We start from the raw sequence: 25625 nt of genomic DNA, 5'->3' as shown, positions 1-25625 counted from the left end.
CGGATCATCCTTACCGAACAGCGCCACTGAAACTAACATGCAGCCGGTTTTTGGAGAGAATCACGTGTTACATTCCCATTAGTGCGGTGGGCGGAGTTATATCAGCCAACAGCCTGCAACGAAATGCCTCAACCAATCAAACTGTACCATTTTCTAAAGTTTCCGCACCAAGGGTCATATAAACTATATTGCCGTGCGTGCGTGCGTGGCACGCATGCTTTCATTCGAGCTGCGGAAATGCTGTGTGTGGGCTGAATTCGCGCTGAACTTCAGCGGCGCTCGACTTGCGAAGCTTCGAACCGTCTGTTCCTTACATTAGTTAGTTGTCATCTGGGTCAAACATGCTGGTGGCGGTCCTGCCCTTCCTGTGGCTGGCCGGCAACATCGGCTCAGCAGTCTGCGATCCCAACGCTACTCAACTCCATATCCTTGGTCTCTATCCGATGTCTGGCGCCTGGTCGGGTGGAAAGGTGTTCTTGCTATCTAGCCAGCTCGCCGTAAAACACATCAACGCTAACCCCGATGTACTGCCAGGCTACGAGATAGTTATTAAGCCACTCGACACTAAGGCAAGTATGCATTTTCCTCCTTTTGTAAATGAAGGGGCACCCCAGACGGATCCGGAAATACATTTTCGGGGGGGGGGGCTTGTTTTTCGGGAGCCACAAATTTCGAATTTATTCATTTAACCTTTAGCCTTTCTGTGGAGTGTTGCTACATTTAGGGGCTTTCTTTTTACAAGAAGGAAAAAGAAATAGACCAACAAATTAGCCTTTTCCTCATGGTAAAGAAAAGATTGAAGGAGTGGGCCCTGTTGCGCCAGCTGGACCTGCCTAGCCTTATAGGGGGCACTACAGACTTTATAACGTTTGCAGCATACTGTGACTGAGCAGGGGCGGATCCAGGAATTTTTCCGGGGACGGTTCAGGCCGGACATTTTTCTTAACACTCATTTTGCGGACAAGTGGAAGCGATGATTAAGCATTACATGACTCACATTTTTTAAAATGATGATAATTTAACAATAATTTATTCATTTATAAAGAACAAATTTCATATAGGTATGTTCAAATGCGCTGTACAAGAAGAGATTAAGCGTGGAACAGCGGATACATTTAAACATAGTTGAGCCGATGGCATACAAGGGCGCCTCGGGCAGCCGCCAAACGACCCACATTCACCAACATCAGTAAAGGGGAGACAATAAGAAGCAGTTACAGTTTTAGAGGTGGGAGGAAAACCCCAGAGGAATATTCTGGGTAAAACCCACGGAGTCAGGTAGGGACTGAAAACCCAATCCACGTGTGGACCGGGCCGGGAATCGAACTCGGGACCACAGATGTGGAAGGCGAGGAAAGAACTGTCTTGCCAACCAGACTCCCCTAGATGATATCGGTGCATTCACCATTGTTGTACTCTTTACTTATGCTTTATGTTTTCCCCATTTGTTTTTTTACCCTTTTGTGTCTCAGAGTAAGAGGGTTTTGGGGTCGAACCCCCCCCCGGACCTGCGCCTGCTGCTGATCGTGCCCACGCATGTCCCAATAATGCCCATGCGCTTTTCCTGATCATGTTTGCTGACCAATGTAATTATGCCCGACTCACGATGTCCATAGGTTCATTATGTCCGGCTGATTGCGTGCGGTGGTCTATTGCATCTAGCCCATCCGATAGTTATTCACAGAACCCTTGTCTCTCGTCATCGTGCATTCATTTATGGAACCCATTTTGTCCGGGCAACCTAGTATGCCAGGCCCACTGAATTGCAGGGGCCCATTTTGCCCGAATTATAGTGCGTCAGCTGGCCCACCATGTCCGTCTCATAATTTATCTTATAAATCGGCCTTTTTTATGACCCCACAGCTGCGGGCCATTCCACCCTCCTCCCAAGGCTCTTGGTTTTCCAGACACCAACCAAGCTGAGCAAAAACATAAAATAAATTTTCATTCTACGTTCACCTAATGGAGCTTTAATTCAATCCGACAAAGGATTTTAAGTGTTACAATCGTTTTAGTTCACGCTAGTCGTGCTCTGCATATTTTGGACTACACCTGCCCAAAAGATCTGAATGGTCCTATTTCCATAGCATTTGCCTCAAAATGACTGAGAGATATTCCCTGGGAATAGATTGAAAGAATCACCACTAGTCCTGAGCATGTCCCATATCGTTATGCTTAATAAAGTCTAACAACAAGGTTTTAACCCAGACATGTACATTTTACATGTAAAGAGTTCTAACATTGACAGAGGCAATTTGCCAAACAGATACCAGACGCATAAGGGATCCCAGGGGACCAGTTATTTGCCAAGGGACCATGGATATCCATACAAGTAGATTCATAGTCCACTGTCATAGTCCACTGTCTTTTCATAATGAATGCAGTGCGACGGAGGAACGGCAACGGATGTTATGTATCGGGAACTGTACGACACCTCAACGACCAAGATAATGGTCCTCGGCGGCGGATGCTCCGTTGTTACAGAGCCCACGGCACAAGCGTCTCATCACTGGAACCTCTTACAAGTAACGGCTAACTTAAACTAGCCATCTGAATTTACCTCTGGCAGGAAAAAATTATTTTGAGAGTTTAATACGGCCGTTTCACATTAGTGCGCCTCCAAGAGATACAACGCGTTGGCCAATCACAATGCGCGAAATTTGTCGACCCAATGCGCGTTTGGAAAGGGTCGACAAATTTCGCGCCTTATGATTGGCCAACGTGTTGCAAATTCTTGGTGGCGCACTATTGTGAATCGCTTGTATTGGGATGTTTCATTAAAAAAAGAAAAGAAAAAATGCCACCGCAGGTAAACACACTCATGTCAAACCACAGTACTTTGTATGTTTACCCGCGATTGTGCGTCGAGACCGTATTATTTACATATCGAAGGTAGCTCACGTATACCGCTCCAACTGTACGGTTTTTCGATCCACAAACGAGGTGGATACAGATTTGCAGGTTAGGATGCGTTGTCACGCTTAAGGTTATGTTTTCAACAGGAATCGAAAGACATAGCCCGGACTGTCACTATACCACGCCTTTGGGGCAAGTAATCTTTTGAGTATAAAATTTCCCGTACGTGTTTCGGGAAAAGGTTTAATTAAAGAAAACGCATAGGCCCAGTTTTAAAAAGTGTTGAGCAAAATAGTATTAAATTTTGTACATAAATAATTATTATGATGGAATGGGAACCTCGATGACTAAGTCTGAAAGGGAAGGGAAAGATGATGAAAAGTGAAACCAGGTTCTCCAAAAAAGACAGTGTACTCTGCTGTGTATTGGGCCTGTTTGTATCACGGGAATCCATTCATCGTTGGTTCACATACACCAAAACCCGCCTAATCGGGAGGGCGCGAACCAGCGATAGGGTACACCGATCGAGATCTACAATCCTAGCCAAATCTCCTTGAGCCCCAAATCCCCAGGCTCCCTCTCAATGTTGGGTCTCAATGAGTAATGTTCGCTCCTACCCGAGATGACAACATTGACTGGGGGACTGGGGGACCTGCAAAGGGTATGGCTATCGACATGGTGTCCCAACACTTTTGTCCAGGATTGTCTGGGTTTCTACGTGCCTAGTGTTATGTGTATCCGGCGAGGTACTATTTCTTTACATCTTTGGACATCGTCGATTGGGCAATAGAATTTAAGGACTCCAGGTCTAAACTCTGTTAACTTAATTTGGCAACAAGATGAAGTCTAAGGGACACTGAGCTAATCGTGCATAAAATGTTTGTGAAATGCTGGGCAATGATTGCATGTACACTTTCTTCGCTTTCACCGAACAGAGCGGGTAACATGCCCTCACAAATGCGGCGCGCGCGATATACAGAATGACAACGGTGAGCCACAACACATCGTTACAGAATTTGAGTCTGCCCTTTCCTTTCTTTTGGGGCTCTTGATGGATCATCGTTGCATTTTTCGAGCCAATAACGGAATGATGAAAAAGGAAAAACCCCACAAGATTATCAGTTGTTTCTGTACCAGAATGGGCCTTTCAAAATCAGAAACGCTTCAATTTTGGACCCATAACTGTTATGGGACGAAATGCCACGGTGTATCGTAATACGTTGAACCCCTACTTGTACAATTTGTCCAATGATATACCTTCTGTTCAACCGCCGGCTGCCATGTTTTGTTTTCCAGGGACAACGACGGAAAGCATACGCAAAACCACCCGGTAGTACGATGCACAGTCACATACACTGACGACTCTGAACCAATTCAGACTGAGTTTATACGTGCCTATTATGTGTATCCGGCGAGGTTTTCCTAACTTTACACCCCTAGACATTGTCAATAGGACTGTGATGGATTTCGTTATGTAGGCTTAAATCTGTCTACTGTTTGTCCCTGACACTTAAAGCTTGAATGGACACACAATCTCCTCTTCATCACCTTATTGCGACTAATGTGTGTAATCTTAAATTCACCAGATCAGATCAGCAGTAAAGATTCAACTGTTTATACGTCACATGTCTGGTCTCTGAAACAAGATAATTCTCTCAATATAAGAATTTAACCGGGGAGTTGGGATCTGCAAAGGGTATGATGGTTATACACCATTTCAACCCAAGTGACTGGATTGCACTGAATGTGAACAATACTACCACACGTGGACCGCCTTGGCCACGGTGATCGCGTATTCTTACAGGCAGCTTCAACCACGTGCAAGCACTCGTGGGAACACTGCATGTTTGACTACCGTAACATGGGGTAACTTTGATCGGCGGGACCACTAGAGGGTTTGAAACGTTGTTTTTCTCTCAAACATACAGTGGATGCGGACGTATTTAGTATCATTTTATCCAGAAATATCATAGTCATTCATTATGTAACATCTTCGTTGTTTGTGGTAACCATTTATATTTTGATTTTCATGCCCCGTTTTGATGAAGACCAAAAAACGAAAGGTGGCCAATGTTTCCCCAAACCCAGGGTAACTTTGGTCACCGCTTTTTTAAGCCTCAAGACACCAATAAATTTTGAAATTCCTTTTTTTCAGCATCGACGTTAAGATGAGTATCACAATGCTCTGAAAAGAAGGGAAGTTGATTGTCTTTAACTGAGAAGAAATGATAACATACATGTAAAAAAAAATGGCCCAAAGTTACCCCATTTACGGTAGTTTATCTTGAATAGGTAGATTAATTACCACCACAACACTGTGCACTCATTACCATCACAAAACAGGTACAGCACGATCGTGACATCACAAGAAAAAGGTCTATATTAACATGTGTCCCGAGAAGCTTGTCCAGGGCTGTAGATCCGTTTGAAACAACCAGGCCCTCTATTAACTACAGTCATGCACGCGCACGTTCTACTTGTTAAGGGCAGTGGCGCTCGGGGGATATCAGAGTGTGTTTTTTTTTTCTTTCTGAAAACCGACGACAGAAAGTACACCGACATAGCTCTGAAATAGCCGTGGCGCATCCGGGTGGGGGGGGCGGGTAGCATCATGAGATATTTAGGGGTGAATTTCAATTCGGTTACCACGCCACAAAACGACACTGCATGATTACGGGCGCCAGTTGGTTACTCTGCCAGATTGACGCTAATTCCTTTCGCCAACAGTCACACGGCAAAACCGCGTGAGTGGGCGTGATTTTCGTTAGAACGACGTCAGACAGCGGCTAACGAACCGGATAGTGAGTGCGTCGTTACAAAGGTGTTTGAGGTACCAACAAAATGAAAAATGAATTGGGGGCGTGGATTCACAGGATCTACATGTACAACTGATTCTCCGATGGTTTCGTATCAAGCGAATGGGATAAGCAATTCACCTCCGGCAAGCAAGGCCTGCCGGATATGAATTTTTCCCCGTGGTACAAGAATCAAATGTCACGACGCCACATTGTGAAATCAGCATTGGGGCTCTGGGCTCATTATAACATTAGTGGAGTCATAAAAAAATCACAGGTGTTTAGTAAAGTTTTGGAGGGAAAAACTCTTAACAAGGCGACAAACTGTAAATTTGTTTTGTGCTTCTCTTGTTTTGTTTAAGCTGGCTTTCGCCTCGTCGTCCTCGGAGCTGTCGAATCGTCTCCTCTATCCTCGTTTCTTCCGCATGACGCCTCACGAATCTGTTTTCAACGTGGTCCGATTGGCTGCAATGAAGAAGTTTAACTGGAACAAAGTGGCCACGCTACATCAGTCCCGTGACCTCTTCTCTCTTGTAAGCCTCATTTCTCTGAAATTCCTTTGAAATTATTATGAATCGACACCATTAATGTCTACCGACCCGGTAATGTGCTTGGTCATGTGACTCCCAAGTCTGTTTGCGTGCAGTCAGCAAGAGTTATATTACATGAGTCCCCTTAATTGCACAGGTGCTGTGCCATTCAATGTGAGATTTGGAGTTTGAAATTTGAGAAAGTTTTTTGTTTGTTTGATTTTTTAAAAAAATGACATGTACTCATTAATGCCAGTGTCATAGTCGGCTTCCTTTGACCCTTTCTCTATAGGAGCACGTCAGCCATTCGCGTTATTTCCCCTTAATGCAATATTGAAACCTCCCTGTTAGACCGCTCTCCAATTCAAAGTACATGTAATTTATAAGGTTATCCTACACACAAGAGACGGGTCTGTACTTTACAACTCCCGTCTACGCTACGAACAGTAAAAGTTTTTCGTGGCCAAAGTGCTGTGTCTCATATTCAGCCTAGGAAACCAAATCGAGAGCCTACTGCTTCCCGAATAAGAACCCATAAAAAAGAAAGGAAAAATACAACTCGTAACGTCCACGCGTGATTTCCAGCTGGGGGGAGAGAGGGCTCAATTTTCTTAGCACGTAGCGGAAGCTCCTTTGGTCGGAGCTGAACTTCGCGGCTCTTTTCACCTGATAACAGGGTGCTTCTGCTTGAGGTGGATACCCATAGACACAGGTGAATATCCTTCATTTGTAGTTGTCAAAGAGTAACAAAACAAATTATCGTTGAAAGCATCCTTGGTTTAAAGATGGCTATGGGACAAAACTCTTTCTTGCAAACTGTCATTTTGCAGAAATGACAGGAAAGAGGTCTAACCAACAATGTGTCTAAAGACGCCTTTTTTGAGAACGAGCCAGTTTAACATTTCGAAAAAGCAAGGTCGTTCGGAAACAAGCCACACGTGCGAGCCTGCCTAGGGCCGCGCCGATAGGGAAGACCTCGCCTGCGCGTCCAACTGACATTGCATCTAGTAATAAAACTCCTGAAGCTATTTGTCGGTTGTAAATGGATTCCTTTATGTTCTTTATTTGGGCTATAAATAGACTAAATAAAAAATAGTGTGGTTTTAACCTTCGAAAGGGAAACTAATGAAAGTTGTCATTTGATAGTTTTGTTTTTCCTCCCTCGTGCATTTCTCACCAGCAAGACCTTCAAAGTGCTAAATTATTCCAGATCGAAAACATAATCAAAGTAGCACATCATACTACACCTGTCTGCAAACAGTAATTTTTCGTAACAAGAGTGCCGTGTCTCATTTTTAGCCTGGGAAACCAAAGAGCTGATTCTGCATCCCGAAATGTGTTTAAACGACAATGGAAAAGGAATTGAAAATATCTGGCCATTGGTGAATTCAGTTGCAGTCAAATCTCTAAACCAATGGGGTTGGAAAAATTGAAGTTCTTCACTTGTAATTTTTAATATTATTCACAGGGAACCATATTCGGCGATATTCACTGCATCTATCTTATTCAATGTGATTTGTGGGCCGTTGCCGGACTATTTTGGGTGCTTTTGGCTTCACTTCCATTTTTTTTTTTAAAAACGTTGCTTAAAACATTTAGACATCATAAATCACAATTTTTTTAATTATTCATCATTGTAAATGAAATTATTCTGTAATTAACATTCACTTCATTCCTTTCATTTTTTTCGGTTCCCAAAATAAAAAGAAGCTACCCTCGCTTTCAATTCAATCTTCACGACTTTTGAAAATAAGGTAAATTTGATTAAGTGTACCCACAAATTTGATTGTCGGGTTATTACATTTGTGTGCAAAGAGCTAAAATTGAACCATCTTTCTATTAATGCCATTCACAGTCTTAAACTGCATTCAAAATTAAGCTGAAATGAATTTGAAGATTGAGCCAGAAAACCATGCATAAAAATGCATGCTTATACGGCTGCATTACCATCCATTTTAACTTTCTTGCGTGTGTCAAAATGGCCATATAGGTCTATAAAAAAGTGTGACCGGATGAAGTTGTCAACTTACAATACCGTAGAAAGCTTGTTTTTTTCCCGAAATAAACTATGTTTTAGTTGTTTTACTATACCTCATATACGCATTTATGGTCGAGAGCGAACTCTCACTGGTCCGTTCTTCATCACGTGACAAGGATCCGCACATACGTCAAATGTACTATTGCACAGGACTGGTGAAGTATCACGCTCGATCGTCGACATGTAGCCATACCAAAGCGAATGCATCACTTACATTCTCTAAAGTGTGTAAAAGGCATCAGTGCGAGAACCAGCACGTGAACCACGCTTGCGTTCTCCATTCGTTTGTGCAGCATTTACTGGTTCTACATGACGTCACACTTTGGTACTCCATAGAGTACTCTATAGAGTACCAAATGTGTCGCCATTTTGAAGCAGGGTTTTTTTAATCATCCCCACTATTTGGTGGTGAGAAATAAATTAAGGCAGATTATGAAAAACCTACTGGACTTCCTAACAACAAAAATGTATTAAATAGCACTCAAAAGGGGAACAATTTTGAAAAGCCACAAACACGCCGTTTTAATGTAACATTCTGCAGGAGTGTCATACAGATGTTACAGACGTACATCTGTATCATGAACATCGCCAAGATCGTTTGTTGGCTCACACGTGTTGCATACGGGCATCTTTCCCCAATTGGGTGGACATGAGTAAGGGTGGGTGCATATGCAGCAAGGTATGAGACGGAGAGAACCCCCCCCCCTGCTTTGTGTTGGTCACTGTCTTGCAGGAATCTGGGGAATTCCTTTAGGGGGATGTGTTAAGTAACAATAGTCTGGAATGTGTATAGGGATTGGACATGTTCGGGGGTACCCCTCAGTCTCATTTCTTGCTGGGTATAGGTGGGTGACTGATCGAATACAAGCATAGCACTTGAATATGTATGGTGTATGGCAACACATGGTTAATAGTGCTCGGCGTCAGGGAGCCATACACTCAGTGCACGCTCACGCTAGCTTGAAACCATCCGATGCAACAGTCGACGTTACTAAATGAGGCTTTTACAGTAAAATGTCAACATTCGGAGCGTGTAAGTAATAGGCCTATAAGTATTATTGCAACGCCTCACCCACAGATTCTGTATATTGAAACGCCGAGAGCCAGTCACATGGCATTCGCTGTTTTCGTTATTGCTTTCCAGGGCCGAAAAGAAATAGAGATATATTTAACAAAAAAGTTCTATTTCCATTGTACTTCAGACGTCTTGACTACTGACAATGTCCGGTTACAAAGTAACAATCGACCTCGCGTATTTTGGATTGCGGTCTGAGTGGGTGCATAGGAGAAAATGCTTCAATTGTTATTAATGCGTTCTTGAATTAAAAAACAAAATCCACTTTTACGTTTGATGTCTATTCTATCTCTGCATTCCGACATCCGTCAAAATCCATGACACCCAAAAGTATATATTTATGAAAGACACGGTGCCTAGCTGTCTACCGCTTTATAAGATCGAGCCTGCAAGGTCGGTTTTTTTTTTTGTCTCATTGCTGATAATTATGTGCCTTCCTGTTATGTCAAAGGCGGTATCTGACTTTCAACGGGACGCCAGATCTTCCGGCATAGACATTCTGGCAGCTGAGAGCTTTGTCGAAGACCCTGCCATACAACTTGAAAACATCAAGGTATGTCAACACTCTGTAGTTCAACAGCTAATGATGTCTTTTTCCTTATATTTGCAATTTATACATGTGCCCACATTTTGGAATTTCCTAGCACTTTTGGCATTTACTCTCCTGGCACTCGTAACGTTCTTACGGTTGTTTGAACATCAGCATGGTTGGCCGATACAAATTACCCTCATCTAAATCGTCAATTTAAATCAAGATTTAAATCAACATTGTTATGGCAAGCTCTTGCATATTTTCACTCATTGGCACGTTTTTCCAGGTTTCGTGAATTTAAATGGCAAATCAATGCACTTCTCTGAGCCCGAAAGCAGACTTGTGTGACTCGTGACTGGGACTCGAGTCTGACTCAAATCACATTTTTAATGACTCGAACTTGAGTCACTTCGACAAATTACTCGGACGTGGACTTTAAATTTCGGTCTCGGACTCAGACTCAACTTGAGTGACTCGTGACTCGGCAGAAATTACATCGTTAAGTTTTTTTCACTGAGCAAAACAGCTCCAGATGCGGCTACTGCGGTGCACACGTGGTTGTCCATATAATGATTGATCAATCGATGTATCAAAGCATGTACCTTGTCGTCCAAACTTGACTTTGCGTTAATGCACGATGATGTATTTGGCATCAGACTATTCTTGTTGGACGCAGACTGGGATACCGTTCACGTTATGGGGCCGATTGGTACCCCCTCCCACATGTCCAATCCCTATACACACTCCGGACTATCGTTACCTATTAAACACATCCCCCAGAAGTCTGTAAAGAATTCCTAAGATTCCGACCAAGCAATAACCAACACAAAGATTGGGGGGGGGTTCCCTCCGCCCCATATCTTGTATTATATGCAGACTGTGCCCTGCCCTTGTATCATATGCAGACTGTGCCCTGCCAAGACAAAGCTTTGAATCACGTATATTGCTGTTCAAAGAATCCCAGTTGCAGCTGGTTATGGGTTAGATGATCTGACGTCTATGGGTACAGTCCACTAATTCACGCCCCATTTTAAAAGAGTGTAAAATCTCCATTGTTCAGAGCTCAATAACATGCAAGCCAACATCCCTGGGGTGTCTCACACAAAATTTCAATTATTATTTGGTCATCAATCTTTCAGTTTCTTTTCAATTTTCGGGGGGTTAACCAATTACATTTTTAATTATTCACGCAAAACAAAAGCAACCTCCGAAAAGTCGAAGTTCAAAAGTCAGCACGCAGCCAGTTTTCAAATGGTAACCCTCTATTTTCTCGGTCCTTTTTCAACCGTATTTTTTTTTATCCCTTCTGCCCTCAGATGGAAGCCCAAAGAACCAGAGACTTGATTCCGACAAAGATTTACACAATCTCACCATTTTGGGGTCCAAAGAAGCCTCTTTTTCAAAAGATACTGTGGGGGGCCCTTTTAATGCTAATAAACTTGGCGGAAATTATTGCTTGAATTAGTGGACTGCACCCCAATACGGTCTGTGCTTGTGTGAAAAGACGAAGATCGGTCATGGCATCCATTCCAAAGTAGTCAATTTTGGATTAAACAATTTTAAGAGAAAAAGCAACGGAAGATTCTGCAATACAAAAATTAAGGAAAAATGTTTCATTTCTGCAAGTGAAACAGTTGCAAACCTGAAAATGTTTTCCCCATACAATTATAAAGGTGACTTTGACTTGGACTCGACCTATGTAACTCGTGACTTGCACGCAGACTCGAACCGACTGACTTGGGACTCAGACTCGAACTCAGACTCCAGAGATGTGACTCGGACTTGGGCTCGGACTCGATGTTTCGTGACTCGAATACAAGTCTGACGGAGAGCAACTGCTGTATTGGAAAGTCTACTATGGCCGCACATACACGACATAATCAGAACTAATCTGGATTGACAGAGAATCATATTCAATTTGCCCGCCTGCTCATCGACGAGAAAAGGAAGATAACAATGGCTCAGAATGTAGGATTTAAGAATGTAAGATCTTCATGTTTGTTGTTCATTCGCTTGGTAGAATGTTGGGGCCCGTATCATTATGGGCAATTTCTACAGCAACATGGCAAGACGAGTTTTCTGTGCAGCCTACCACCAACAGATGTACGGTGCCAAGTATGTCTGGATAATACCAGGTATACAAGAAGTCATTTCTGCTCCATTTAGTTTAAAGAGATACTGTCTTGTTTACTGCTCCAAAATATGTATAAAAATTTGAATAAAGAGACGCAGTATTTCATGGATTCCATTTCTTTATGAAATTTAAACGGTTTTATCACCGAGGAAGCTAATTAATGCTTTTAAGGGTGGTTTGCGACGGGATGGTGGCGAATTCCAGACGATTCCATTGACTGTACCATCGATCAGATGGACGAGGTTACTGCCTATTCCTTTGGGGTTGCCGGAGTTTACCTTCCCGTAACAGGAAGCAGAAAGCCGTCAGTAGCAGGACTTGTAAGTCAAACGATGCTCTGCGGAGAATCTTTTTTGTTGTTGTTAAAATGTTTCATCCCTTAGTCTGCCCTGAAAAAGCGAAGGACAATAGAAACGAAATGACCGCTGCCTTAGAAGTTTAATTATGGGTAATGATTGTTATTGGGTCCTGTTATAACACTAGCACACTAGTGCTTGCTCGGAAATGGAATTTATATCCTGTTAGGCCTATTGCTTTGGATATTCTCCCATGCCTTTGAACATTGCTTCACTAATCAACCGCCAATCTTTCAATCAGACGGCAGATACTTATACAGAGGCTCTGCGGGCTTTTGCGGGAGACGAAGCTGAGGTTCTGGAAGTGTACAGTACCCTTGGGTACGACTCGGTTTGGAGCGTCGCCTTAGCTCTCGAAGAAGCGGACAGTCAGCTTCGAGATTTGGGTATACTTTCTAATACACGTTCCACAAGTAGGTCACGGCACCGTTTGCGAACATTAGTGATTGAAAAATTGTAATTTCAGCACCTGTTGGAGGTATTAGCCTTCGATGAGTTGCCTTTTTTTCTTGCTTTTGATAAGCTGAAGAACAACATTGTGCTTAGCATTGGAAAGCATTATGGTCGAAAACATTTGCGCCGGCTCTGTGTACTGTGAAATAAAGGGCTCGTGATGTGCATTTTATTTCACAGCAAAAACCGTTGTATTTAGCATTGAAAAACTTTTTTCTGAGCATTTTCTTGCTCTAGTTTGGAAACATGGGTAAACTATACATATAGTGTATAGATGGGTATTGTTTGACAGTGAGCGCGAGCAGTGGCGCATTGGTGCGAAGAGTAGAATGGATGCCACTCTTGATATCATGATTGACATTTGGACGTTGGAAGAATCCTAGGAGCGACAGATTTAATGGATCAGCCTATTCCTTGGAGAGACACGGAAGATATCCACAGGCCATTGGGTTAGCGGATAAGATGTTTCTTATTAAGGAAAGACTGGCAGTGTGATCGCTGATTTGAATGCTTTGTACTGCTGCGATACATTTTTTAGTAGCAGTAGGCCTAGTAGTACGGGCGAATGCCAAGCAACCTTTCATGATTCGGGGCCAAACGCTGCTATCAGGACTGACTACAATCTTACCGGTATCTGAGACCTTCTTAGAGGCTCTGTCGGCCCGCATTCTTATTCTAATCAGTGTTATAATGTATTCAGTTGCGCAGTGGCTTGCGTTTCTCTATACAAGTGTGGATCCCCCAACGAACCTCGACTTCTGCGAAGGTCTTGCATAGGCTAATTATTATGTCGATTAATCCTAGCTGGCTTTGCTTCACTTCCGACAAACTGCCCCCAGAATTTCGAGGGATTACAATCAACGACTGAGCCAAAACCTATAATTTATAATAATTTTAAATGGTACTATTATAAGTCCGAAATTTTACAACAAAATTTTCCGTTCAGATGGCTTTAGAATGTCTACAAAGTACGCTGATACACTATTTTGAAAATTCCACTCATTGTGAACTATTTGATCTGCGTCTATCCTTTCACTTTGCTCATGTTGTGTGGGTCAATACTCTCTTGAGACTCAAGACGCACAGAAACGTTGAAAATGGCTAATTTTTTCCCCACTACATGTAGTTACATCTATGGCGAGCTGATGGGGGGCTCCTATACCCCCTGGGTCAGAGGAATTTTACGTGTGCTCAGTTCCGAGCATCCAAGGAATTGATGGCCTCGTGTGTGAACGTCAAGTACGTTGCACTTTTACTTGTATAATTTCAGCACAGCCCATCATCACTCTTGTCACGTGAGTGATGTACACTACCCCATAGACTGCTCCCGCCATCGAAAACGATATATCCCAGATGTAACTACACGACTGCAGAAAATTGCGCCCTCTGTTGATTGAAATTTTCTTGGCATTGAAAGCATAGGTAATAAGCCACTTGCGAGTTAAATTTGAATAAAATCTGGTACACTGTGTTATCTGAATGCACAGAAACGTAACAATTTGAATTCCCCAGACTAAAGAAACTGTTGCTATACCTCGTAATTCGGGGCAAGCTTTTGCATAGCGACCACCATCTCTGGAATGGACTGGTTCCTTTGTGACATTCTTATCCATTGAGAACAGTGTATTGTTGCAAGGCGTCCCTTATGTAACTAAGCAAAAGCGTGCCCCAAATCACGAGGTATAGCAACAGTGGTTTTAGTATGGAGAATTCAAAATGTTATGTTCACATGAATTTAGAGAACAGAGTGTACCGGTACCAGATTTTATTCAAATTTAACTCGCAATTGGCTTATTGCTCGCGTATTAGATAGTAACAACTTGAGCCAAGGCTAGCCTGATTGTTGTACTGCCGTTCCATTCCGTGAGGATCCATTCCATGTTGTTCCATTCCATTCGATATTATTCCTTTCTATTCTGTGACGAGTCGAGATGTGAGGTAATGCGACGTGACACACGAGGTACATGGAGGTTCCTTAAAATCTGAAAACAAAAATTATCAGAGTGTATATGACAGTATTCGAATACAGTAGTCCGCAAGGGTGATTTGGATTCATAAGAACTGAACCCAACGCACTAAGGTATTGCTTCTCTTTCTTCTTTTTTTATCAGATCCTCCCCGGACGCTAGTTGATTTCACGTACAACGACAGTGCGACTTCGGAAATCCTTTTCGACGTCATGAGCAATATGCAGTTCGAGGGAGTGTCGGTACTTTCCATTACACTTGCATCGCCCTTGTCCTATTTCAAATTGTAAACAGACAGGAAAAGGAATTTTTTAATTCGCTTGAAGGGGCTTGGGAATTTAATTCTTAAAGTGATTGGTAAGTCTTAGGCAGAAACCCTTTAAATGTGGGCTTGTCATCCTCTATAAGGGTGGGCACCGTTGGAAGAATGGCTTCTAAGGCTTAGGGACGCAGGCTCGATGTTGACAGTGACAGTGCACAAACCGTGCGATGGGAGTATTAACCCGCTGCGTTCAACCTGTGCGATTTCTCACGTAATCCTGGGCTGAGAGTGCGCAATTTGGCTGATCAGTGGTCTTATTATAAGTTCGAGCCTCACGGCAAGGTCGAGGGCTTCCTTTTCGTGCCTTCAGGTTTTTCTTCTCATTTGGGAAAACGGACAGTGATCGCGCATCACATGGCTGACTGATAGGAACACGTCACTGCCCAGCGGCAGCAAACGTTTTCAGTACACATCGGTACGCATATTATTATCGTCCACTGCCAGTTATTCCGACACGGCCCTTGTCATAACGATAAAAATACAAAACCCGGGGTTAGCATGTGCTTCAAGCCACACAACATTGTGTTTTATTGTAGGGCCCGGTTCAGTTCGACAGCAAGGGGAATCGGGTCGGTTTGCTACAACTGCTCCAAATCAGAGGTTTGTATGACCAAACAAGATCGGCGATTACATCACAAATATCCAGTGTTTATTTGTCAGTGGCAATTAAATAGTGACACACCTTCCATGGATTCGATTTGATGCAAAATCGGATTGAAGTTGTAGGCCTACTGTTTTGCTGTACTTTATTTTAACAGGTCTCCAGACTCTTCGTGTTGGCATCGTTGACCCTACTGTTGGTGCAGGCAAGGAGCTACAAGTGAAAGGTTACCCACCCATAGTTTGGCCAGGTGCCTTAACGTTGATTACTTTGTACTAAGTAAGCGAACTGTTTCACTACAATGTTTTACCCAGAGCTGACAATCCAGGATCCAGAGAAAGACTCAAACGAACCATCCTGAAACAAAATTACGTAGATATTAAGACAAGGGTAGACAGGCACATGTCATGTACATATGTATTTCAGTTATAATGTATTTTGCCGACAACGGTGTTTTAGACAAAAGTATGTAATATTGTTTAGTTTTCTTCTTTGAAATTTGAGGAAGTCTTTTTTTATTTCTGGAATCCAGGTGGTGCGCCCCCAATTGATTTCATAATTGAGCGGGAAGACCGACAAACTATCAAACAGCCTGTGTTTGTGACTGGCACCGTTTTCGCAACGCTGGGAATCGTGCTGGCTTCTTGTTTCTTAGCTTTCAACATTCGTTATAGGAAAAAACGGTCTGATATTGGATTATAAAATAAGATTGACTTTCTTTATTATATTTCTTTAGGGAGTACTCTTATGTGTTTCTTAAGTTACAAGCGCTTTTGAATAACCACTGACTGCTGTAAGTGTATATAGCTCTTCACTCAGGATTGGTGTTGGATATTACACTCAACAATGGATCGAATTTAGTTGCTATCTTTGGTGTGGTCAATTAGATTGTCCAGTGAGCTTTCTACTAGTTTTGATTACAGTCAAAATAGTTGAATTGCTTGACCGTCTCCGTCACCATCCCGCCAATATCTTCGTTCACAGGGTGATTAAGATGTCTAGCCCCAACATGAACAACGTGATGCTGATTGGTGGAATGTTAGCCTACGTCTCCATCATCTGCCAGGGTGTGGATACGGCTATTGTATCCACTGCGACCTTTGTGTGGATGTGTAAGGTAGATGCTGGTTGATTTCGATGATTGAAAGATTCAGACAACTCAAAATGCAAAGATCAATGGAAATGGAACGAACACACGCACTCACACATGGCAGCAAAAGGGCAACCTGGTATGAACCGGAAAAGAGCCATTGGCGAGATTTCCCCCTGTACTTTTTTTCTCATATTACTGCAGTACGTTTCTTTCAGGATCTGAGCCTTGGTAGTTGTCTTAGAGTAACTCTATGCGGTCATTTTAACACCCATTTGGTAAAGATCAGACTTACTATTGTTTTTCCGAGACAAGGTCAACCAAATTTAAAACCATATACTACAGCCTCTGTGTTGCTCGATATACGCGGGCTGGCACGCGTGTAGCACTGACCTTCAAAATGACCGTAACAGCAAAACCGTTGTGTTTGATCAATTTCAAACTTTGCATATGTAATGATAAGCAGTGTCTTTACATGCTAATTTTCAAAAACATCCAGCATGGCTCAGCCGAGTTCTTTGTGGAGCGGAGTCCCCCCCCCCGGCTGTGAGATGGTCCAAAATTACCCGGCTCTTTGAGGGTTAAGTCAGTAGTTAAATGTACACCTTTGAATCATTACAGTGACTTCAGTTAGAGCTTGATTGTATTGTAAACTGCAGGCAAAGACGTGGTTCCTGGCGATAGGTTTTTCAGCTGCCTTTGGCGCCATGTTTAGCAAGACGTGGCGTGTGCACAAGATCTTCACCAGAAAGACGGTCATGAAAATGGTAGGAAGGGGGTAGCTGGAATACCAGTACTTGAGAAGAAGCGCACATTTATTTAAAAAACAATTTGAATGATAAATGGTGTGGTGTCTTTACAAACATGCAGCTTTGACAAGACTAGATCCTTTTGTGACGTCTAGGAATGTGTATTTGTTTACAAGCATGCATGACTGACACAATGTAGCAGACGTTTTTGAAGATCCTGCTCACCCACAACATCTGAGCATGTTTCGTTGCTCTTTATAACTCGAGAAAAAAACTGCCACACACTGCTTTCAAACCGTTTTGTGCATGTATCTGCCCTAACATACAAGAAATGGATGCCATGATAATAGACAACGTTGCAGTCGAGACCTCTTACGACCATAATAAGACCTCAATGGACTATCCCAAGACGGCAGCAAGCAGTATTGTAGTCGAGACCATCACAAGACTAGACACAAGACCATGCACAAGACCAGTCATAAGTAACAGGATGTACAATGACAAAAGGAATGCTTTTGTTGCAGTTCATTTGAAAGCTTGCGACTTGAATTCAGACGGGAGATCTTGTGTTGGTCTTGTGTGGTCTTGTGAAGGTCTTAAGTGGTCTCGACTGCAACCCTGGAAGCAAGACATCAAGTCAGAAGCTATTCAAAATGAACCACAACAAAACCTCTCCTTTGTTCCTTGCTCTTCCTGTTTCTTGTGACTAGTCTTCTGAACGGTCTTAAGATGATCGATGATACTTACAATAGAAGGACACTCTCTTAAAGTATTTCCTTTCTGCAATCCTACAGGTGCTTAAAGACACCCGCTTGTTGAGCTTTGTAGCTGTTTTGATTGTCGTTGATATCCTAATACTGACTCTATGGAATGTACTGGATCCAGTGACGGCAGCTGAAATTTACGGAAGTAAAGTGGTATGCTGCTCTGTTTCGTTTATACCGCTAATTGGCCAATCAAAAATCAATTACCGTGTGGTTAGCAAATTCTATTAGTGTCGTATTTAAACTAAGGCGAAATTTCTGCAGGGCGCCTGGAGATGCAACATTTTGCACTGCACGAGCCACCGACAGTTGATGGACCCTATGGCTTGCACATGGGTTGTGAATATTTCAAATGTGCAGAACCTTGGCACCGATCTCTGCCCTGAGGTGGGGTGCCTCCTTGTATATAAAGTTACGTTTACGCCACTAAATTAAATCAAATCGGGACTGTGACTTGAAGGAACTGAAGAAGCCATCATTTTATGGAATGAAGCTGTCAGTATACAGCAGCTGTTGCCATTATACGAAGACGATTATGATCATCATAGATTAAAAAGACTAAAAAGACAAAAAAGAAATTTTCATATTCAATTTGGAAACGAGCATGGAATCGTAAGTTGTAAATATAAATGACGTTTGTTGATCGGGATTTTTGCTCCACACAGATTTTAAATTATGACGTTCTGACCATTTCACAGGTTGATACCGATAACGACGATATCGTGTACACACCGATCCGTATGATTTGCGAATCAAGGAACCAGACCTACTGGATCGGTACCTTCTACATCATTAATGGCCTCCTGCTGATATTTGGAGCATTTTTGGCCTGGGAGACTAGGAAAGTCACTATTCCGGCGCTGAACGACTCCAAATACATCGGTACGCTGAAGTTTAAAATTCTGCGTCAAAAACTGTGCTTTTCCTTCGTCAATAAGTTGTATTTGATCTAATGCTTATTTCTACCGATCTATTAGCCGTTTCTGAGCATCCATGCATGACTAAAAAGGAAGATAATAGTCCCGTCCAATTTTCAACGACATTACTCCCAATTTCATCTTCAGGTGTTTGTGTCTACAATATCTTGATCCTGTCTTTAGTGGGCGCCCCAGTCTCCTTCCTTCTGGAGGAGCGAAATGCCAATTACGCTCTAGTATCTACCTCGATCTGGCTGGCCACTACCCTCACACTCTGTGTGGTCTTCGTCCCAAAGGTAAGTGTATATCAACTTAATTATACAATAAAGTCATTCACGAAGCCCAAACCAACGTTTTCTGATACATGTGAGGATTTCTTTCTTATAGTATTTGCTCCTTGTTGCACGCTTAAATTTTTTACAACGTGCTGCATCGTGTAATTTTTTTCCTTTAGTTATGTCCAGATTCCATATCGACGTAGACGCAGAGACTACCGCCCATCAATTCCCAATGATACACAGTCACATGGAAACGCTTTATCGCAAACAAAGACGCAGACAGATGGGAAAGTTAATTTTTTTTCAACTAGACTGTCTTGGTCGAGTCGTCGGAGTAGGCCCATCTAAGCACGCACGCTGCCGTGACGGCCATACAACGATGTCTCTTGTGCTTGATTGAACCACGTATTTTGCCCGTTTTCCGCACATGAATGAAGATTACACGCCAGCTCCCAAATACAAACAAATACATCGATCGAGAGTACCACCATATGGCTTCAAAATGTGGTTAAGGTACCTAAAAGGACATTTCAACTGCACGAAAATTTTCGGGGTTTCGGAGTCTCTTCCCAGATTGTCTGCGTGTCAACATCTAATTACGCACTGTCTCCTTCGTTACAACCCTAATAAAAGAGGGTTTAAATGCTCACTCTTTCCAGGTACGGACGAGAAACGACGTGCAACCGACAAAAAGTGACGTAGCATCTCACTCGAATCAGCCGGGCAGCAGCTCCTCTGAGTCGCAGGAGTTGAAGCTGCTCCGTCAGCAGTTACAACAGTTGAAGCAGAACTGCAAATGTTCGGTAAGAACAAAGATTAGCTGATGGACAGGTGGACAAGCACTGACATTAAATTCTGGTTTCCTTGGCTGGAATTTACCAGATAGTAATGGAGACGAAAAGTTCGGCATCCAGTGCTCAGCTGCTTTGATATGGTCTTAACTGGTGTACATGGGTTTCAACTCAAGAAAGAGAGCCCGCCTAATATAAAGTGTTTCTCTAACTCTCTGCAGAACCTCGGCGGAGTGGAATACGTGGGCCGGGCTACAGGAGAACCCACCACTAGTTCAAGTACACAAGGCAGCCTACTATAGGTTGCCCGGTATACATGCCTATATGCACACCCTGGATGTACACCGCGCATTGCCTTGACACCACATCCACTTTGGCTTCACTTGGGATAAACAAAACCAAACAACTTCACGACGCTGTATACAAGCTTGATTGTGGTATTATTACATTGTACCTTTACCGTATTGCAGTTTATCTTATTCTGTTAATTCCGTCGTAATATGTATCATGTTGTGTTGTTTTATAGAATACATTACCATATCAACCGTATTGTATAAAGAGTTCAGTGTATGCTTTGGCTATAGCTTCATTTTATTTTCTAGTGTCCTTCATTTCAGTTATTGGTTCAACCACTTAGTACTGAGGCTGAGTACGAAATGTCCCGCGCCACGGTGGTCTTCATTCAGTGCAGAAATTTGTAGGCCCATGGACTCCTAGTCTTACGGGTCAACCGCATACATTCCAGTAATTCCGGTGGTTTGAATTGTGTTGTGAGGTTTCGTCAGGGTGTTAATCGCCCCTTTTTATCTTCAAATGGTTTTACAGATTCAAGAAATACAATGCAGTAATTTATACACTAAAAGAGCAAAGCTTGCTAATTAAGGTCCACGTTTACGATAACATAAAGGAAAATAAATGTTTTTGCTGTGACGTATAGGCCTACAGCTCTTCTTACGATGTACACCTGAGTGGGATTTTGTGGTCCTGTAACTGAGATCTCCCGCTGATTGAAGTGAAAAGAAGAGACAGGCCGAACCGGAAGGTAACACGCGACTTAGGTATTTATCCAATGGGAGCTGGCAGTCAGTAGGTGCGCAATAGCTAGTGTAAAATGTGCCCAAGAAGGCCTAACTCAAATAGAAAACCACCGACTCGTGAAAAGGAATGCTACGTGAATGTCAAATTTAGCCACAAAGTGTTGCTAGTAACCTCCTGTTCCTTTTTACACAAGATTTCTCAATTTTAGAAGTTTTCCCAGAACGACGAGATACTGCACATGACAGACCAGAAACTAGACTACACAACCCAGTCAATTTCATCTAGCTAGATTTTTTCACCTTTCGTGAGTTTTAGACACCGTTTGTGCAGCGCGATCGATGTATTCATGTTCACGTGTACAACCACGTACCAACTGCCGGTTTAATACGCAGGCACCTGGAGTATGTACTGACGTACGTTATGCATGGCACTGTACAGGTACATGTGGTGTACATGAGGTTCACATGTAACGACTGGGCTATGCTGTGAACTCGTACGTCTCCTCGCAGTATTATAATCGTGGCAAATAGACATCGGTTTAAGTAATGAACTTCCTGTGAACTTAACACACTAATCGTCTTCGTCTTTCATTCCCGAAGCACTGTATTCAACGCCCACAAGGTTATACGATTAATGCGGGAATTTAGGTAATCTGTGTTGAGTTTTGGTTGATATGCAAACGCGTCCAGTCGGGAAGAGAAAAAAATCTTGGGAAAAACTGTCAACAAATCTGAAACCTCCACACCTCTCTCCACCTCAGCCCACTTGTGAAAATGTTCAATAAAACGTCAAATTCCTTGTTTCAGGCCTTCAAAAATCGTGCCAAAAGGTCAACTACTGCTCAAGAAAAGAGCTGTAGACAGAAAACACTAGCTTTTGTTTGCCCACTCTGTTGCTATAATTTTGATTTTTATCTTCACAAAATATGTTATGAATGGGCCTAATTCTACCATGTAAATATTTTGGTCTGATATTTTTATTTCCAATAAGTGAAAAAAGTGAAATGAAACAGCTGCTTGCATGGCACGAATTCTCACAGCCTCATTACGTATGCAAATTATCCTCAAATCGGCCATGCGTAGTTCAAAATTTCCCCGCTGAACTAGTCTGGATATCAAATCCGATGATTCCGACTATTCTCATCGAATCAAGGGTCCGGTATCACCAATGTCCACGTGCCCAAAACAGGAGTAATTCCTCCAGTTTCCAAAAATAGCCAAAATACTCCGAACTCATCCCCTTCTCATTAGAATAGCATCGTTGATGTTCGGGCATTTTCTCCGGCCGTGTCTGTACGCATAAATTGATATGATATTTTTCTTTTGCTTGCTCTTCACGTGCCACACAGTGATCCTGCCTTCCTACGCATTTTTTTTTTTGAGTTTCATTAATGTTTTCAAAGTGATCACCAACATTTAACAGCCTGCACGTACACCTAAACATTTGCCTTGCACAGATAGTTAAGGAAATACGTCACAAGGGATCACATCTAACGACGCGCGGAGCATTGTGGGTAAATTTCTACCAGGCGCGCAAGCTCACTCAATGGGTCACACCATAGAGCAAAGAAAGCGGCGGTTAGCAATTTTACTTTTTTTTTTCTTTTTCTTCCTCATTACTGAAAATATTCTTACAACACTTAATTCGTTCATCCAAAAATTGATCAAGATAACCAGTGATTTGAAATATATCACCAAAAGACACGTGATCAGTCACCACAGTGACTGTACCAAGGCCATGTTTTTATAATATAGCAGACACTTTGCCCATGCCAAAGGGGTTTCCATTGGCGAACCGAAAATATAAATAACGCTTCGCTAACAGGAAGTGATAACCTCGCGGTCACAGGTCGTGCACGATATAGCTAATCACAGTGCAAAGCCCCTTCCTAGAGCCCTGTTCGGGGGCTTGGTGACGAGCGAAATCTAAACATAGGATCCACCCAGGGCTTTCCTTGTGACCTTTGACATGTTGAGGTATGATCTATTTATATCCGTGGGTGATACCAGACTTAAGACTTTATCAAGAGTCTTTGGAAATCTTTGGTCAGAGAACCAGACTACGCCGAAACATGCTATGTAAAATGTTGCTATGTAAAATCACGCCCTGGCTACATACCAGTCTGGTTCCGTCACCAAGCCTTAATTTCCAGAATCTTCATCGGTTTTAAAGTTATTAGAAAATAAAAATCAAAGCAACCATTTTGGAAACCTATGTATGCTGTAAGCCGAGAGCATTGTTATTTGTGGTATCCAGTATGAAGTTGGGTCCCGTCATAAAATGTTTGGTTTATTCAGGATCAAAAATTCCGTTGCTAAAAAGTCTTATTTCATTAATAATAATTTACGAGTTCCAATCCATATCTTTATATCAGAAACAACCGCCATGATGATTTCATTTTTGTGTGTGGCCAATATGTATTTGTCGAATAATGTACTTAAATTTTCGTTTCTCCTTATCTGGTCGTCTTCAATAATAGATGATTTTAATTAATGTTGTAACGAGGGTTTATTGTTTTTATTGCCAACTGTACTTTTACAATATGAACAAATAAAGAATTTTTTCTTATTATAAAAGTACTATTTTGTCAAATTTTGCACTTAAAAAATTGTAACATTGTCTCCGACTATGTATTCTAGGGAAAATTACAGGTTTTACAGAATTAAACACAGAAGTAATGATCGCAAACTACTCTGTCCTATTAAGAATTTGAACCACGAGTTTGTTTCAGATAATGACAAGATTCTGATCTAAAGGGGATCCATTCCACTGCCTGTCAACGTGGTGACAGGAAAGAAAATCTGTCTCTTTTTGTTTAAGCTGCAGTTTTTGGTTCCCCACCAGAAAAATCAATAAAGCTCCCATACTAGCCGTGGTCGGTTATTTTGCCTATCCATTCTCCCCAACAAGGGATTGCCCTGTCCAATACATCAGCATAGGAAATGAGTTCGTGGATTGACTTGTTTTATATGACAGAAATTGGGATGGCTTGAGGTCTTGGGTAGGTGGTTAATCCGTCGTCTTTTGATCTTGATCTCCTGAATGCCTTGCATGCACAACAACACAGTTTAGCACATAGTTCCTTCACTCGAGCCCGGAAAAGTTTAATCATGAAGAAATAAATTAAGATATTGAAGACTGTGTTGGAGATGAACAGCCAACTGGCTATAAATTCAAATTTTGGAGCGTTGGTGGAAACGTCAAAGTCGTCGACATTAATTTGTTCCAGTATCGTCCTGACAGTAGACGGTACCCACGACACGTAGAAGGTGAGTAAGATCAGGACGGAGACTTTCAGGAGACGTGAGTTCTGTTGGGAAAATGTCGACGTTTGACGGGTGTTTGAGCGCGGCTGCGTATCCGCTGCAGTTGGAGAAGTGCCGAACAAGCGTTGGCGCTGACGGGAGCGTCGCAGTGCAGTCAGCAGCATAACAGCGGAGGTATAGGTGATTATGACGAAACTCGGTATTAACAGCACACAAGACAAAATCCATCGATAGGTTTCGAAGCTGCTCAAAGTCGTCTTGCAGATGTACGCTTGGAAGCTGTATTCGTAGTCGCTCTGGAGAATGAACATTACGACCAAGAGCAACACCGATAAACTGCCACAGCAGGTGATGGCAGACCCCATCTTGACCTTAGTGACGAAGATTCTGTACCAGATAGGGTAAACCGTAGCGGCGTATCGCTCTAAGCTGAGTAGAACTAAGATTAAAAGATTGAAAGTGGAGCAGGCGTTCAGGGTGTAGGCCGACAGTTGGCAGACGGTATCTCCGTAGGGCCAGCAGTGTGCCAACGCTGGGTAGATAGCTAGAGCCGCAATGCAGCCCATCACGAAGCCCCCAACCGCTAGGGCAGACAACAGGTAACTGTGAGGGTTGCTGACGGACTTGGTCGTGCCAAGGGTTACCAGAATGATCGCATTTCCCGCTAGAATGAAGGCACTTGTCACTATGACGACGATAGGTTCGGCACGACCTGGTGACATGTCAAATCTCACCGCACAGGTCGCTAACGTTGCATTCTCACCACTTAGGTCAGTCAGAGCAGAATCATTCATTGTAAGAATTAATAGTGGTTCTGTAACTGCACGCATCTTCAACCAACGAATACAGTGTATCTAGTCTGCTCTTGTTAGAGGCATAGGCCAGCATTATGTGACATGACTCTGAGCTAAATGCCAAAGACAAACCTGCCAATATGCCGCACTCCTCCCTGAGGCCAGACATCACCACACAATAGAACAACATGAAGCGAGGGCTCATTTAAATACCTTCTAATCTATTGTGTGACAATGCCTAACCTTAGGAAGGAGTCGGCTTTGTTGGCAAGCCTGCAA

At 42.7% G+C, this 25625-nt stretch overlaps 2 protein-coding genes across 4 annotated transcripts; one reads left to right on the top strand and one right to left on the bottom strand.

Moving 5' to 3' along the window:
• Window positions 1–224: 224 nt before the first annotated feature.
• Window positions 225–23497, top strand: LOC110987899 (gamma-aminobutyric acid type B receptor subunit 1-like). 3 transcript variants are annotated; one of them, XM_022251053.2, is made up of 18 exons: window positions 225–569; window positions 2385–2525; window positions 6014–6184; window positions 9746–9847; window positions 11847–11961; window positions 12132–12280; window positions 12558–12702; window positions 14881–14978; window positions 15595–15658; window positions 15817–15909; window positions 16192–16342; window positions 16644–16776; window positions 17409–17516; window positions 18293–18415; window positions 18961–19144; window positions 19327–19475; window positions 20117–20260; window positions 20470–23497. In XM_022251053.2, exons 1-18 carry the CDS (start codon window positions 342–344, stop codon window positions 20548–20550), a joined length of 2379 nt encoding a protein of 792 aa, XP_022106745.2. In that variant the 5' UTR covers window positions 225–341; the 3' UTR covers window positions 20551–23497. The 3 variants fall into 3 exon arrangements, with proteins under 3 accessions (XP_022106745.2, XP_022106744.2, XP_022106746.2); XM_022251052.2 differs by having other exon boundaries at window positions 12558–12729; XM_022251054.2 differs by lacking the exons at window positions 225–569; window positions 2385–2525; window positions 6014–6184 and adding an exon at window positions 8943–9252 and having other exon boundaries at window positions 12558–12729.
• Window positions 23498–23888: 391 nt separating this feature from the next.
• LOC110987900 (trace amine-associated receptor 8b-like) lies at window positions 23889–25625 on the bottom strand. Its single transcript, XM_022251056.2, has one exon. The coding sequence runs from the start codon at window positions 25380–25382 to the stop codon at window positions 24252–24254; it is 1131 nt and encodes a 376-aa protein (XP_022106748.2). The 5' UTR covers window positions 25383–25625; the 3' UTR covers window positions 23889–24251.

Source organism: Acanthaster planci, linkage group LG13 (genome assembly GCF_054643075.1).
Source record: "Acanthaster planci isolate LZ-2023a linkage group LG13, COTS_SCS, whole genome shotgun sequence".
Lineage (NCBI taxonomy): Eukaryota > Metazoa > Echinodermata > Asteroidea > Valvatida > Acanthasteridae > Acanthaster > Acanthaster planci.
The sequence above is the reverse complement of the archived record's forward strand: the minus strand, read 5'-3'. Positions and strand labels throughout refer to the sequence as shown.